The sequence below is a fragment of the Schistocerca piceifrons genome, chromosome X (genome assembly GCF_021461385.2).
Source record: "Schistocerca piceifrons isolate TAMUIC-IGC-003096 chromosome X, iqSchPice1.1, whole genome shotgun sequence".
Classification (NCBI taxonomy): Eukaryota; Metazoa; Arthropoda; class Insecta; order Orthoptera; family Acrididae; genus Schistocerca; species Schistocerca piceifrons.
The window spans coordinates 446188272-446203712 of record NC_060149.1 but is presented as its reverse complement, the minus strand read 5'-3'; the positions used below and the strand labels follow the sequence as shown (position 1 = coordinate 446203712).

The following is a 15441-nucleotide window of genomic DNA, read 5'->3' as shown; positions in this document are numbered from 1 at the left end:
CTATATATATATATATATATATATATATATATATATATATATATATACACGTGGAGACATGAAGGATTCATAACGTCGTGCTATGGATTTTATGGAACCCGAAACATCCATTTATGAATGACCTTTAGCGGGAGGTGGGTTATAGAGGTAGTCCGATAATAGTTTGCTGAAATATACAAACAGACTAGCAAACGACCCAAATGCAGGCGATGCGCTGTATCTGTAACATTTATTCATTACTATGGCTGAACTGAATGAATCATAGTTGAAGAAAGTTTACTGCACTACGTAGATATACTAAGCGTCCGTGTCCACCGCCCTACCCAATGGTGCCACGTTGATCGAATACTGCCGTCGTGTAACTGTACTTCCATGCTCCAACAGTAGCCGCGTTGGAACCGGATGATCCCCACCACAGAGCTCTCTAGCGGTCCTTAGAACGAAACTGCGCCTGCGTCGACGAGTCACGTGACTGGTTGACTGTGGACGTGTAAAGCATAGTTGTCTTTCGAAGCGGTGAGAGGGTGGCTTGCGGACGGTGTCTTAATTTTCACATGTTGTAGTATAACGTGTAAAACAAGAATTGTTATATATAAATAGTGTAAAACACCGTAAATATGGGGAGTAAGTATTGATTGTTCTAAATGTGACAGATTTGTTTCCAGTTTCAAAAGTTTTGCTGAACTTCATTTGGTACTAATCACAGTTTGTTTGTGAGTGTTTAATTATCTCACATTTCGATCTGTGATTACTGCGTTATTGCTTTTTATGTATTGCTTGGTGACATATTTTAAGTAATTACTTCGATGGTTGATCGTGTGTTACAGTCAAGTTCCTAGAGGTAATCAAGCCGTTTTGCAGTATACTTCCAGAAATCGCGAAACCTGAACGAAAGGTATGACGTTTAAGTGCTTTAATACGTTTTGTTCATATATTTTGTGTTTACCTCCCATGGCGAATTTATTATGAAGCTTCTAACGAACCATATGTTTGTTCCAGATTCAGTTTCGTGAGAAGGTGCTATGGACAGCGATAACGTTATTCATATTCTTAGTCTGCTGCCAGGTCAGTATTAAAATGTGACTGTTCGTTAATACATACATAAATTTATTCTTGTCTTTAAAATTGTAGTTTCGCCTTGCAACTTTTTGCCACTCCCTCATTGTAGGTTAGACAACCATGTTTCTCACAGTGTTCCGTTACTTGAATTTACCATAAGTACTTGCTTTAAATTTGTTTTCACGTGTTTTGTGTGTGGAATTGTTGTTTTTAAACATTTGTAAGTGCGTCGACATGTTTTCAGCTTTTGCGTCACACGTGCGTATATTTTTGACGAACGTCAGTTTCAATCAGTGTTTCTATGCAGCAGTGTATCCATCACTGATTGTTCATGTTTGGCATATAACATGCAAATTGGCAGCCGAAAGGCCGATTTCATTGCTTGGTGGACTCGAAAAGTGTACAAATGTCAGTACAGAACGTGCTGAAAGCTATGCTTTTATCGTCGTCCACTAATGCGCACGCCGGCCCCCAGTTATTAATTATTTTTATAGTTTATGTACCGTACTTCACATGTCATAATGACAAATGTTAAATATGGAACAAATGTTGGCGACTAACCTAAACCTCAGATTACTCCCTCCCTCCCCCCCCCCCCCCGCGAGAAAACGTAAACAACGCTGTTTATAGGGGGGGGGGGGAAGTAGTCAGTAGCACTGTAAAATTTGAGCCCACTATCTCAATTAGTATTATGGCTTTGAGTGCAGAATCATTTAGGAAATAGTGGAGATACAGTTGACGGCTGTAAGATTTGTAACCCAAGCATTTTAGCTATGCTGTTGATACTGTATTCAAGGCAAGATATAAGTACCATGAGACTTCCTTGTTCTGCACTTTCTGAAGCAAAAGGTAAACTTATTGTTCATCTAATACACTGCATAATTTTAAGAACCTGTGGTGTCACAGTTTTTATACATAAAGAGAACACGCAGTAATGTAACATGATGAGTGTGGGAGCTACAAGAATGATGCAACAAGTAATGGAAGTAAGCTATTTAGTTTGCTTCATCAATAATTCAGTATTAGACTGGCTTTCAAAGGAAATAGAACACAAATGGAGGCGAGGAACTGCTATGAACAAGACTATGTTCGAGAAGGGATAATAGACAGGTGGGGAGACTGATTCCATAGACTGGCTGGTGACATTAGTAGAAAAGCAGATGGTGTGGAAGGGGAGGAGAAAAACAAAGGATGAGTTAGTGTGGGTATGTGATAGTTTTGGCAGGGAGTAACAGCTGATACTGTGACAGCATGTTCCCATGCAAGTCTCCGTGTGACACTTTTGGTATTTTGTGACTATCTTATTTTGTTACTGTGGTTTATGGAATCAGTGTTTGTACCAAAGTTAAATATATTCAGGCCCATAGTACAAGAATTTAGATTAGGAAATTACGCTAAAAATAGTTTTGTTGTGTGGCTAACAAAGTAACTGGCTGTCTGGAGTAGTGAGTGTGTAAAAGGCAGACTGGTATTAACAAGAAAGGCATTCCTTAAAAAGAGAAACTTGTCAACATCTAATATAAATTTGTCAGGAAATCTTTTGAGTGTGGCCTCGTATGGAGGTGAAATGTGAGCTTCAAGCAGTTCAGAAAAGGGAAAGACTCTTTGAAGTAGGCTACGATGCTACAGAGGAATACTGAAGATTACATTGGTTGATTAACTAATAAGGAACTACTCAAACAGTTTGAGGAAAAGAGAAAGTTACAGCACATCTAAAATGAAAGAAGGCATCGGTTCATAGAGCCCATTGTGAGGTATCAAGGAGGTAATTTAGAGAAGTGTGGTACGTGAAAACTGTAGAGGGGACATATGCATGAATACAGTAAACAGCATGTATGTTGCAGTTTTTATTAGATGAAGCAGTATGCACAGGATAGAAAATTGCGGAGAACTGCATTAAACTGGTCTTTGGACTAAAGACCACAACAACAGTGCAAGAATAGTTTATGCAGATTCTTTTGCTAGATTTGTAAATAATATTGAGTTATTTGATATAAAGGGTGAAACCAGACTCTGACAGAATTTCTGAAGTTATTTAGGGATATTTTTGCTACAATGGGTCCAGTCTCTGGTGGCTCATTACAGAGTAATAATGCAGTTGTGATTTATTTGGTTTGTTTCCTTAGTTACCTTTGTTCCTGTGGAAATACACATACAACAGTGGAAAAGCCTGTAATATTGTCACCAAAGTGTTAAATACATAACACAGAATGATTTTATTATGTACTTGCCTCCTTGCAGCAACAGCTAAGCGTAGCATGATTGTGTCAGTCCTGTGGTTGCAGTCAGTGAACTCGTACGTGAAATGTGTATTGGCCAACTCTTAATCAGCGAGCAAATCCGTAATACTGTGTCACTGTTAACAAACAGCTAATGCCACTGGAAAATCAATCCAGAGACAACCAAGCAGTGCTGAATGCGAACTTAAAGGCAAAGAATAAACTGGGTGTTGGGCATTAATATTGTGCTAAGAGTGTATGGAACATGGGTTACAATGTGGTACTGAACACCCCCCCCCCCCCCCCTTTGTTTGAAATCTTCAGTGTGGCGATAGACTGGACAATTTGGTTCTGAGTTGGCAAAGCAAATTGACCAGTTGGGAAGCCTAATTGGTACTTCCACGTTATATTGGAAAATGTGAATTGGCCCTCTTGGTGTTTAGTATAGAAATACTCAGAAAATATCACATATAACTGTCATGTAGGAAATTTGTATCATGTACAAGCTTAGTGAATTCTAATCAGTTTTGGAATAGGGTATTTGACTGTTTTCTGGAAATCCTTGTAAATGATTGTCATTTTTTGCTAATAACATGCTTCCCCTCCAACCTCATGAATTTCAGAAGGGAAAAAAAAAACAAAAAACAAATACATAACCCCACTAAAATGCTCCATTTGAGGTATGGTTCCTGTGATATCACTGGCTAGATTTCTGCTCTTAACTGTCTTAAATATCATTCAGAGAGACCTTGCTTTGAAAAATGGGTTACAGATGGTGTTTCGTACCACATTATACAAATGCATGTACAGAAACTACTGAAATTGAGTGTTCCAAATAATGAGGAGAATCGTTGCAGCTCTTTTAGAGATTGAAAAGAGAGAATGGTCACTGTGTTTCTCTCTGTGACAGTCATTTTGGTGTCACTAACAGTGCTTATAGTACTGGTGGTGGTGGTGGTGGTGACAGATATAAAAAGAATTAATAGGTGTTTCCTGATATGGTGAGCTCTGGGGATAGGAAATTTAGAGAGACTGCACCAGCTAAGCTTACTGGGAAATTATTAATATCTGGCTGGAAAGGAGGATGTAGAAGGGTAATCCTTATTGTTGCTATATTAGTAAGTCATTAACTGTCTTCCGAAGCTGGAGATGTTGTTCAATTCTCTAATATAATGTGGGAGGTTATTCCAGAGTCAGGTTCCTGATACTGAGGACTCTGAGAAAATGGCTGAACGTTGGAGGGTGGCAAAGGATTTTGCTCTGATGGGGATGGAGGTTTCTGCCATCTCATTCGGACAGGATTATTAAAGTTGAGGAAAGACAGGTTAGGAGGGACAGTGTTTATTGATAAGACTGTTGACAAGACAGAGGGTATGAAAATCTCTGCACTTGTCTGCATGCACAGAATAGTTGTGAATATGATAAAGTTCAACATCATCAATATAATGAACACAGGCATCATGACCAGTTATTGGTGCTGCATTCTTTCCTGAGAAAGCCCTGGCAGGATAACATTGCTCTAATCAGTAACTAGAAGTATAAGTCTTTGTATAAGTTTCTTTTTCAGGTCAAGAGGGAATAGCTTTTTATATTTTTGTAGGGCATGGAGAGATGCTGATGGCTTCTTGCATATTGGGGTCATGTGCTCAGTCCAGTTTAGATTTTCATTTATTTTTACTCCTAGACTGTTTGCTGAAGGAGAAAAGTTGTCTCCCATTTGGGGTTAAAGATGGTAGGGATTCCAGATACTTCAGGTTAATGAGCTGGAATGACCAGTCAGTATCACTTTGTTCTTTTATGGGTTGTGGTTTAATCCTATATCCTGCACCTATTTATGTAGTGCGCACAGGTCGATATTGAGATTCTCAATAGGTGTCGTCAGGATAATTGGTTTTGCACTCGGATACAACTACAGGTCATCAGCGTACATGCGGTATTTGCAGTAGGACAAACTGATGGCACATCATTTACATACAATGAAAAGTATGTAGGACTTAATACTAAACTGCGAGGATATCTGGTAGTACCTGCCCCCATTGTAACTTTTATGGGGCTGAATATGATGCATGGATGGTGAGACATCAGGTATGAGCAAAACCATTGCACTGCGCTTGGCAAAAAGTTAAGGCTGCTAAGTTTGGCAAGTAAAATGTCAAAGTTGACAGTGTCGAAGGCTTTGTGGAAGTCAAAGAAGCACTTGATGCTTGCCTCTTGTGCATCTATGGCAAGCTTCAGGTCATCTGCTACCTTTATTAAGGCAGATGTGCTGTGATATTTACAGAAACCTGATCAGTATTTGTCTAGTAGATTGTTTGTGTTTAGTGTTTTAGCTGGTAGTGGCGTATATGCTCTCAGGTCTTGGACACTGCAGGAAGAATGCAACACCCTTTTCAGGTAGTGGCTTAATCTGTCACATTTCCAGGCCTCGGGGAATACACATGTTGTTAAGGAGTGATTAATATCTGTTACAGTGGGCAGTAGTGGGTCAGTAATAAAATTCATCATATGGACTGTGATGCCATTTTGTCTGGTAGGTTCTGATCTGATAGGAATGGTTGCTTTTGTGATGGTATTCAATGTAATGTCCTTTAGATAGAATTTTTCACAGCTTGTCATTTATCCCCATGAATAAGCGATGAGTCTTTCATTTATGGTTCAGCTGTGGTTGTAAGTAATGTAGAGTACCAGTTCAGTTCTGTGGCGGTGCCAATCAGGTCAGCTGCAGCTTTTACTTTGCCTATACTAAGACCATGTAGGTTTTTGTGTAGCACAGCTGTTCTTTCTGCTGTCTGTTATTGTATGGACATGCAAGAGTTTTCAGTTTCACACAGCTTGACTGTCTCTGTTCCACTTCTGCTTGTAAGCAGTAGGGCTTTCAGGCATGGATATAGTTTGTATGCATGATGTGCAACATCTCTGAGATTCATGAGCTGTTTTAGTTCAGATAGCCAAGGCACAGGTTTTCTTCTTACTTTTCCAGGCTTCGGGGAAGCATATTTGTCATATAGTTAGGTCAGTTTCTTAATAAACCCATGAAGTTTTTTGTTTATATCCAAGAAAGAAATAGAAGACATTGCTCTATTTCTTACACCTCAGTTGCAAGTCCAGATAAAGTAATGTGTTTGGCGTTTGGTATGTAGTCAGTTGCAGTTTCCTTCTGAGGCATTCTATCAAGAACGTCATGAAATTTATGGGCAGACATGTGAGGTGCAGATATTTGAGGGGTATGAATTATTCTGTTAGGGGATTTCATTGCAAATATATGTATGAGATTGTGATCATTGTTCATGTTATGGGTAGGATCAAACTGTAGTAGCAACAAGTTTGAAGAAGAAAGTGTCTGCTTAAATTTCACACTGTAAGAACTAGTGTATAGAAAATTTGTTAGTGTCACCACCTATAGTTACCTGCTTGTATGTCGATTTGAGACTTTAAGAGTAGTTTTGAAGCAGGCAAACCTGCCTGTTTTACAAGGTTTGTGAAGGACACATCAGGCTCTTTCTGTTCAGGGATTTGATCTCTGTGAATGAATGTATTCCACTGGTTTATCATCCATATTGTTGGATATTTGTAGCTCAGTAGATGATAAATCAGAGCAATATGTGCGCTCGTACTCCAGCCTGTCGTTGATTACATCTGTCGTGTCTTACAAAGATGTAGCCCTCTAGATCTACTGAACTTGTGGCAGTGCTTGGTTTGAGCCATATCTCTGATACAGGTCTTATATGGATATCTGTGTCTCAAAATATGACAAAACTCATCAGGATGAGCTGCCAGAGATAGACTTTTGTGTGTGGAATATGCAGCTAAGTGCATTCAGGTGCAAAGATCATGAGGATGCCACTACTGGACATTAGTGACTCTGGGCCAGTGAGAGTGGGGGACAATGCATAGTGGAACATTCAGCAAGTAAGGGGTGCAGATTCCCAGAAGTGAAAGTGGTTGGTGTCTTCAGGTAGAAGCTTTTGTGGGCAAGACTGAAGGCTTTCACAAGTTGACCTGGAAAATCTTTCCAGCATGGTCCAACCAAATAATAAAGCTGCAGATTTCCTCAGTTTTAAGACAGGTCTACAACTTACTGCCACATCACAGTACGTTCGTTCCAGTCACCACACAGTGCAGTTTTCGTATTTCTTACTTTTGGACCTTAAGTCTGGTTTGTTATCTAAGCATGAAGAGGCCTCAGACACCAACTTTTGGAAGGTTTCCCCTATCAACCTTCACAAAATTCGTTTCCGTTCTTACTTAAAAGTGGTAAATGCAGTTTCCACTACTGAATAACTGTTTGCAGGAAGTGGAAAAGAACCCAAGTAATCATCGATGGAGACTTTGATCATCCAACTATTACTTGGGAAAATTTGTTTTGTTAGTAGTGGGCATAAGACATACTGTGAAACTCTACTGAATTCCTTCTCTGAAAACTACCTAGAACAGGTAGTTAGGAACCCTACTCATGATGGTAATGTATTGCATCTAATGGCAACAAATAGATCTGACTTCTTTGAGGCTGCCCACATTGAAACTGGTATCAGTGACCATGATGCAGTTGTGGCAACAATGGTTACTAAAGCGCAAAGAATATATATATAACGAAAGTGCTGGCAGGTCGATACACACACAAACATACACACAAAATTCAAGCTTTCGCAACAAACTGTTGCCTCATCAGGAAAGAGGGAAGGAGAGGGAAAGACGAAAGGATGTAGGTTTTAAGGGAGAGGGTAAGGAGTCATTCCGATCCCAGGAGCGGAAAGACTTACCTTAGGGGGAAAAAAGGACAGGTATACACTAGCGCGCGCGCGCGCGCGCGCGCGCGCGCGCGCGCGCGCGCGCACACACACACACACGCACACGCACACGCACACGCACACGCACACGCACACGCACACACACACACACACACACACAAGCAGACATTTTTTCATCTGCTGTGTGTGTGTGTGTGTGTGTGTGTGTGTGTGTGTGTGTGTGTGTGTGTGTGTGTGTGTGTGGGGGCGCGCGCGCGCGCGCGCGCGCGCGCGCGAGTGTATACCTGTCCTTTTTTCCTTTTTTCCCGCTAAGGTAAGTCTTTCCGCTCCTGGGATTGGAATGACTCCTTACCCTCTCCCTTAAAACCTACGTCCTTTCATCTTTCCCTCTCCTTCCCTCTTTCCTGATGAGGCAACAGTTTGTTGCGAAAGCTTGAATTTTGTGTGTATGTTTGTGTTTGTTTGTGTGTGTATCGACCTGCCAGCACTTTCGTTTGGTAAGTCACATCATCTGTGTTTTTAGGTATATTTTTTCCACGTGGAATGTTTCCCTCCATTATATATATATAATCAGTAAACCAGATAAAAAAAATCAGTAGTGTCATATCTTGAGGTGGAACTCGAAACTCCTTCTGAATCTGCTTACTGTGTTCATCTCCTGGCCTCTCTCTACAATTTTTACCCCGCCCCCCCCCCCCCCCCCCAAGCACTTTCTTCCAGTACTAAATTGGTAATCCATTGATGTTTCAGAACATGTTGTATCAACCGATCCCTTCTTTTGGTCAAGTAGTTCCACTAACTTCTTGCCTCTGTGATTCTGTTAAGTACCTCCTTATTAGTTAATGAACCACCCATCTAAACTTCAGCATTCTTCTGTAGCACAAAATTTCAGAAGCTTATATTCTCTTCCTGTCTAAGCTGTTTATTGTCCATGTTTCACTTTCATACATGGCTAAACACTGGACAAATACTCATCGAAAAGACTTCCCAACACTTAAATCTATATTCGATGTTAATAAATTTCTCTTCTTAAGAAATGCTTTTCTTGCCGTTGGCAGTTTACATTTTATATTGTCTGTACTTTGACCATAATCAGTTATTTTGTTGTCCAAGCCCGCATCTCGTGGTCGTGCGGTAGCGTTCTCGCTTCCCACGCCCGGGTTCGATTCCCGGCGGGGTCAGGGATTTTCTCTGCCTCGTGATGGCTGGGTGTTGTGTGCTGTCCTTAGGTTAGTTAGGTTTAAGTAGTTCTAAGTTCTAGGGGACTGATGACCATAGATGTTAAGTCCCATAGTGCTCAGAGCCATTTGATTTTTTGTTGTCCAAATAGCAAAACTCATCTACTACTTTTTCATTTTCTTATCTAATTCCCTTAGCATCACTCAGTTTGATTCCAATGTATTCCATTATCATTGTTTTGCTTTTGTTGATGATGATCATCTTGTATGCTCCTTTCAAGACCCTGCCCATTCTGTTCAATTACTGTTAAGTCATTTGCTGTTTCTGAATGAATTAAAATGCCGTCAACAAACCTCAGAGTTTTTATTTCTTTTCCCTGAACTTTAATTTCTACTCCAGATTTTTCTAGGCTACAACCATGTCTCGCTCCCTTCTCAACCACGTCTTCCCATTTACACCCCTCAGCTTTTTTAACTGCCATCTGGTTTCTGTAGAAGTTGTAAATAGCCTTTTGCTTCCCGAATTTTATCCTAATACCATCAGAATTTCAAAGAATATTCCAGTCAACATTGTCAAAAGCTTTCTCTAAGTCTACAAATGCTAGAAACGTAGGTTTGCCTTTCCTTAATCTGTCTTCTAACACAACTTACAGGTTCACTATTGCCTCGCATCTTCCTGCATTTCTGTGGAATCCAAATTGCTATTCCCTGTGGTCAGTTTCTACCAGTTTTTCCAATCTTCTGTGAAGAATTCATTTTGTATTTGCAACTATGACTTACTAAACTGATAGTTCAGTAATTTCTACATCTGTCAGCTACTACTTTCTTTGGAATTGGAATTATTACATTCTTCTCGAAGTCTGAGGGTATTTTGCCTGTCTAATACATCTTGCACACCAATGGAAGTGTGTCGTCTCCCAAGGCTATCCGCAATTCTGATGGAATATCTTCTACTCCTTGGGCCTTGTTTTGACTTAGGTCTTTCAGAGCTCTGTGTCAGCTTCTTCACACACTATCATATCTCCCATCTCATCTTCACCTACGTCCACTTCCCTTTCTATAATATTGCAATCAAGTTTGTTACCTTTGTGTAGACCCTGTGTATACTTCTTCCACCTTTTTAGCTTTCCCTTCTTTGCTTGGGACTGGCTCCCCATCTGAGCTTTTGATATTCATATGGCTGCTTCTCTTTTCTGCAAAGCCCTCTTCAATTTTTGTGTAGGTGGTATTTATCTGTATCTTACTGAAATATGCTTCTGAATCCGTACATTTGTTCTCTAGCCATTCCTGCTTAGCCATTTTGCACTTCCTGTCGTTTGATATTTTTTTAACGTTTGTGTCCCTGTTCACCTGCTTCATTTGCTGCATTTTTATATTTTTACCTTTCATCAGTTAAATTCAGTATCTCGTGTTATCCAAGAATTTATACTAGGCCTTGTGTTTTTACCTATTTGATTCTCTGCTGCCATCACTATTTCATCTCTTAAAGCTGCTCATTTTTTTGCTACTGTATTCCTTTGCTGCCCCTGAAAATCTCAGCAACTTCTGGTTCTTTCAACTTATCCAGGTCTCATCTATTTAATCTTTTACATGTTTCCAATTTCTTCAATTTTAATCTACAGTTGTTTTGCAACCTAAAACCTGGTTCCTAAATCTCTCTCTTACCATTACATAATCAGTCGCAGACCTCTCCGTGTCTCCAGGTCTCCTCCACGTATACAACCTTCTTTTATGATTTTTAAACAAAGTGTTAGCAGTGAGTGAGTTATGCTCTGTGCAAAACTCAACCAGGGTGCTTCATTTTTCTTTCCTTTCCCCCCAAGTTCATACTTATCTACTATTTTTCCTTTTCCAAGTATTGAATTCCAGTCCATCACCATTAAATATTTGTTTCCCTTAACTATCTGAGTAAATAATTTCTTTTATCTCATCATGCAGTTTTTTTTCTGTCTCCATGTGTGGAAGTAGTTTGCTTATAAACTTGTATTACTGTGGTGGGTATGAGCTTTGTGTCTATCTTGGCTACAATAATGCATTCACATTGCTGTTCATAATAGCTTACCCACATTCCTTTTTTCTTATTTATTATTAAACCTACTCCTGCGATATCCCCTATTTGATTTTATATTTATAACATTGTCTTCACGTGACCAGAAGTCCTGCTCCTCCTGCCACCAAACTTCACTAAATCCCACAATATCTAACTTCAGCCAATTGTTTTTAAATTTTCTAACCTACCTGCTCATTTAAGGGATTTAACATCCCATGCTCTGATCCTTAGAATGCTAGTTTTGTTTCTCCTGATGACATCTTCCTGAGTAGTTCCTGCCCGGAGATTAGAATAGGGGACTGTTTTGTTTTAAGCAAGAGGATGCCATCCTCATTTAACCGTACAGAATGCTGCATGCCCCGAGGAAGAATTACGGCTGTAGTTCCCCCTTGCTTTCAGCTTTTTGTGGTATTACCACATCAAGGCCGTTTTGGTTGATGGTAAAAGGATAGATCAGTCAATCATCCAGATAATTGCCCTTAAAGGCTGCTGCCCCTCTTCAGGAACCACATGTTTGTCTGGCCTCTCAACAGATAGCCTTATGTTGTGATTACACCTATGGTGCTGCTATCTGTATTGCTGAGGCGCGCAAGCCAGCTCACTGATGGCAAGGTCCATGGTTCAGTAGAATAGTTCATAATGGGAGGGAACATCCATGGTACACATCCACTGTAAAGAAACTTCTAAAGAAACAGAGATTACAAAAGTGTAGGGTTGTAGATAGAGGCGCTGAATGAAACTCATTTGGCTGTTAAAGCAATACATGATGCCTTCAATGGCTACTGTAGCGGAATATTGTCAAATGATTATTCACGAAAGCCAAAGAAATAATGGTTGTATGTAAAGGATATTAGTGGGACCAAAGTTAGTGTCCAGTCCATAGCAAATGAGACAGGAACTGAAACTGAGGGTAGCGAAGCAAAAGCTGAAGTGCTTAACCCTTTTCTAAAATTTTCTGTTATGAAGAAAAACCCAGGAGAATTGCCTGAATTTAATCCTTATACCACTGCAAAGATGAATGAAATAAGTGTTGGTGTCAGTGTTATTGAGAAGCAGCTAAAATCTTTAAAATTGAACAAAGCCCCAGGGCCCAATGGAAGCCCTGTCAGATTCTATACAGAATTTGCAACTGACTCTGTCGTAGATCCCTCGAACAAAAATCCATGTCCAGCTCGTGGAAAAAAGTGCAGGTCGCACCTGTCTACAAAAACGGTAGTCAGTGATCCACAAAACTACTGTCCAATATCCACGACATGGATTTGTTGTAGAATCTTAGAACATATTCTGAACTTAAACATAATGTGGTATCTCCAGCAGAATGGTCTCCTCAATGCCAACCAGCATGGATTCCAAAAACATTAATCATGTGAAACCAAACTTCCACTTTTCTCATGTGGCATACTGAAAACTTTGGATCAAGGCAGTCAGGTGCAGTATTTCTTGATTTCTGAAAAGCGTTTGACTCAGAACTACAAATACACTTATTGTCAGAAGTACAATCATATTGGGTATCAATTTAAATTTGTGACTGCATTGAGGACTTTTTGGTAGGGAGAATGCAGCATACTATCTTGGATATTGTGTCAGTCAGATGCAGGAGTAACTTCAGATACACCTCAGGGAAGCATATTGGGACTCTTGCTGTTAATGACCTTGCAGTTATTAACAGTAACCGGAGACTTTTTGCAGACGAGTTACATACAATGAAGTAATGTCTGAAAGAAGCTGCATAAATATTCAGTCAGGTCTTGACAAGATATCAAAGTGCTGCAAAGATTGACATCTTCCTTTAAATGTTCAGAAATATAAAATTGTGCACTTAACAAAATGAAAATAAAAAAAATAGTAACGTATGACTATAATACCAGTGAGTCACTGTTGGAATCAGCCAACTCAGCCAAATACCTAGGGGTAACACTTTGTAGGGATTTTAAATTGAACGATCACATAGGCTTAGTCATGGGTAAAGCAGGTGGTAGACATCAGTTTATTGGTTGAATACTGGGGAAGTGCAGTCAGTCTACAAAGGAGATTGCTTAAAAATCACTCGTTTGGCTGATTCTAGAATACTGCTAAAGTGTGTGCGATCCGTACCAGATAGTATTAACGGTATATTGAATGTGTACAGAGAAGGGCAACTCGGATGGTCACAGGTTTGTTTAATCCATGGGAGAGTGTCACAGATATACAACTGGAACTGAACTGGAAGATTCTTGAAGATACACGTAAACTATCTGAGAAAGCCTATTAACAAAGTTTGAAGAACCAGCTTTAAATGGTGATGAATCTAGAAATTTATTAAAATCCCCTACATTTCATCACATAGGGATCATGAGGATAAGATTAGAATAATTACTGCACACACAGGCATTGAGTCAATCATTCTCCCCATGCTCCGTACATGAATGGAACATGAAGGAACCCTAATAACTAGTATAGTGGGACATACCGTCTGCCATGGACCTTCAGTGGTCTGCAGGGTATAGATGTAGATGCAACTGCTATGTGGAGTGGCCACGCGGTTTGAAGCACGTTGTCACGGACTGCATGGCCCCTCCTGCTGGAGAGTTGGGTTCTCTATTGGACATGGGTGTATGTGTTGTTCTTAGCATAAGTTAGTTTAATTACTGTTTAAGACTAGGAACCCTTGACCTCAGAGTTTGGTCCCTTTTCACACACATTTTTTTGGAAGTAGCTTTGGCTAACACTCTTACAATACATACAGCTTCATCTTACTCTTATTCCTGTGACATCACTAGAGCTTCAGCCAATAACAAAACAGTTTTGATCATGTGGCCAAATCTTTATATTTAATGACTTTTAAGCTTAAATTACAGAAAAATTGAGAATATTGACTGAAAATTCTATTAAATGTGAAAATCATTCAGAATGACGAGTGTGTAAACCATATTTTCGACATAGGAAAATAGCCTGTTGTTTGATACAGACTTCATGAACTCTTGAATTCGGCACCCTCATTTGAAGGAAACCTAATATTTTGTTTGCTTTGATATTTCAGATACCCCTGTTTGGCATAATGAGTTCAGACTCTGCAGACCCATTCTACTGGATACGTGTTATTCTAGCTTCCAATCGAGGTACTCTTATGGAACTTGGTATTTCCCCCATTGTAACTTCAGGTTTAATTATGCAGCTATTGGCTGGAGCCAAGATAATTGAAGTCGGCGACACACCAAAGGACAGAGCTTTATTCAATGGAGCACAGAAATGTAAGTATCTTTCCATTACTTAGTGTTGTATGCTAACTTGTATGCCATGTTTTTGGAACATTTAATAACAAAATAGATGAGATTAGCATTTTTCTCTCCATGAACTATTTTTCTCTCCATGAACTATTTTTCTCTCCATGAACTATTTTTCTCTCCATGAACTATTTTTCTCTCCATGAACTATTTTTCTCTCCATGAACTATTTTTCTCTCCATGAACTATTTTTCTCTCCATGAACTATTTTTCTCTCCATGAACTATTTTTCTCTCCATGAACTATTTCTCTCTCCATGAACTATTTTTCTCTCCATGAACTATTTTTCTCTCCATGAACTATTTTTCTCTCCATGAACTATTTTTCTCTCCATGAACTATTTTTCTCTCCATGAACTATTTTTCTCTCCATGAACTATTTTTCTCTCCATGAACTATTTTTCTCTCCATGAACTATTTTTCTCTCCATGAACTATTTTTCTCTCCATGAACTATTTTTCTCTCCATGAACTATTTTTCTCTCCATGAACTATTTTTCTCTCCATGAACTATTTATACTTGAAAATTAACTGCCAGGTAATATTTTCCTAAAGTAAGCATACTTAGCAATACATTAAAAATTGTAACAGTATTGTGTCAGTATAGAAGTGTTGCACTACCATTAACATTATTTTCTGTAAATGGTAATTCTGTGTTTATGTATAAGAACTAACCCCATAGCTTCTCCTGAGCAGGAATGTCAGTTTATGAATGAAAAATTAGTCATGCATTGAGAAAATTACAGCCCGATCTATACTCGGGTACAGTCTAAATAACACAAAGTTGCAACCCGAGCTATTCTTGGTCTCCAAAGTGTTAAGAATATCATACAATAATGACAATATACGTTTTTACTTTAAAGGTAGCTTAAATATGACAGTACTTAAGATATACTAACACTTTCAGCCGATTGTTTCTTGGTACT

At 39.3% G+C, this 15441-nt stretch overlaps 1 protein-coding gene across 1 annotated transcript in view; it reads left to right on the top strand.

The window, feature by feature from the left end:
- Window positions 1-478: 478 nt before the first annotated feature.
- LOC124723230 (protein transport protein Sec61 subunit alpha) overlaps window positions 479-15441 on the top strand; it is a 47138-nt gene continuing 32175 nt past the window's right edge. The window contains exons 1-4 of the mRNA XM_047248420.1: window positions 479-624; window positions 828-895; window positions 1000-1065; window positions 14274-14484. Of these exons, the coding sequence (XP_047104376.1) occupies window positions 618-624; window positions 828-895; window positions 1000-1065; window positions 14274-14484 (352 nt within the window). The 5' untranslated portion in view covers window positions 479-617. The remainder of the gene's footprint in view (window positions 625-827; window positions 896-999; window positions 1066-14273; window positions 14485-15441) is intronic.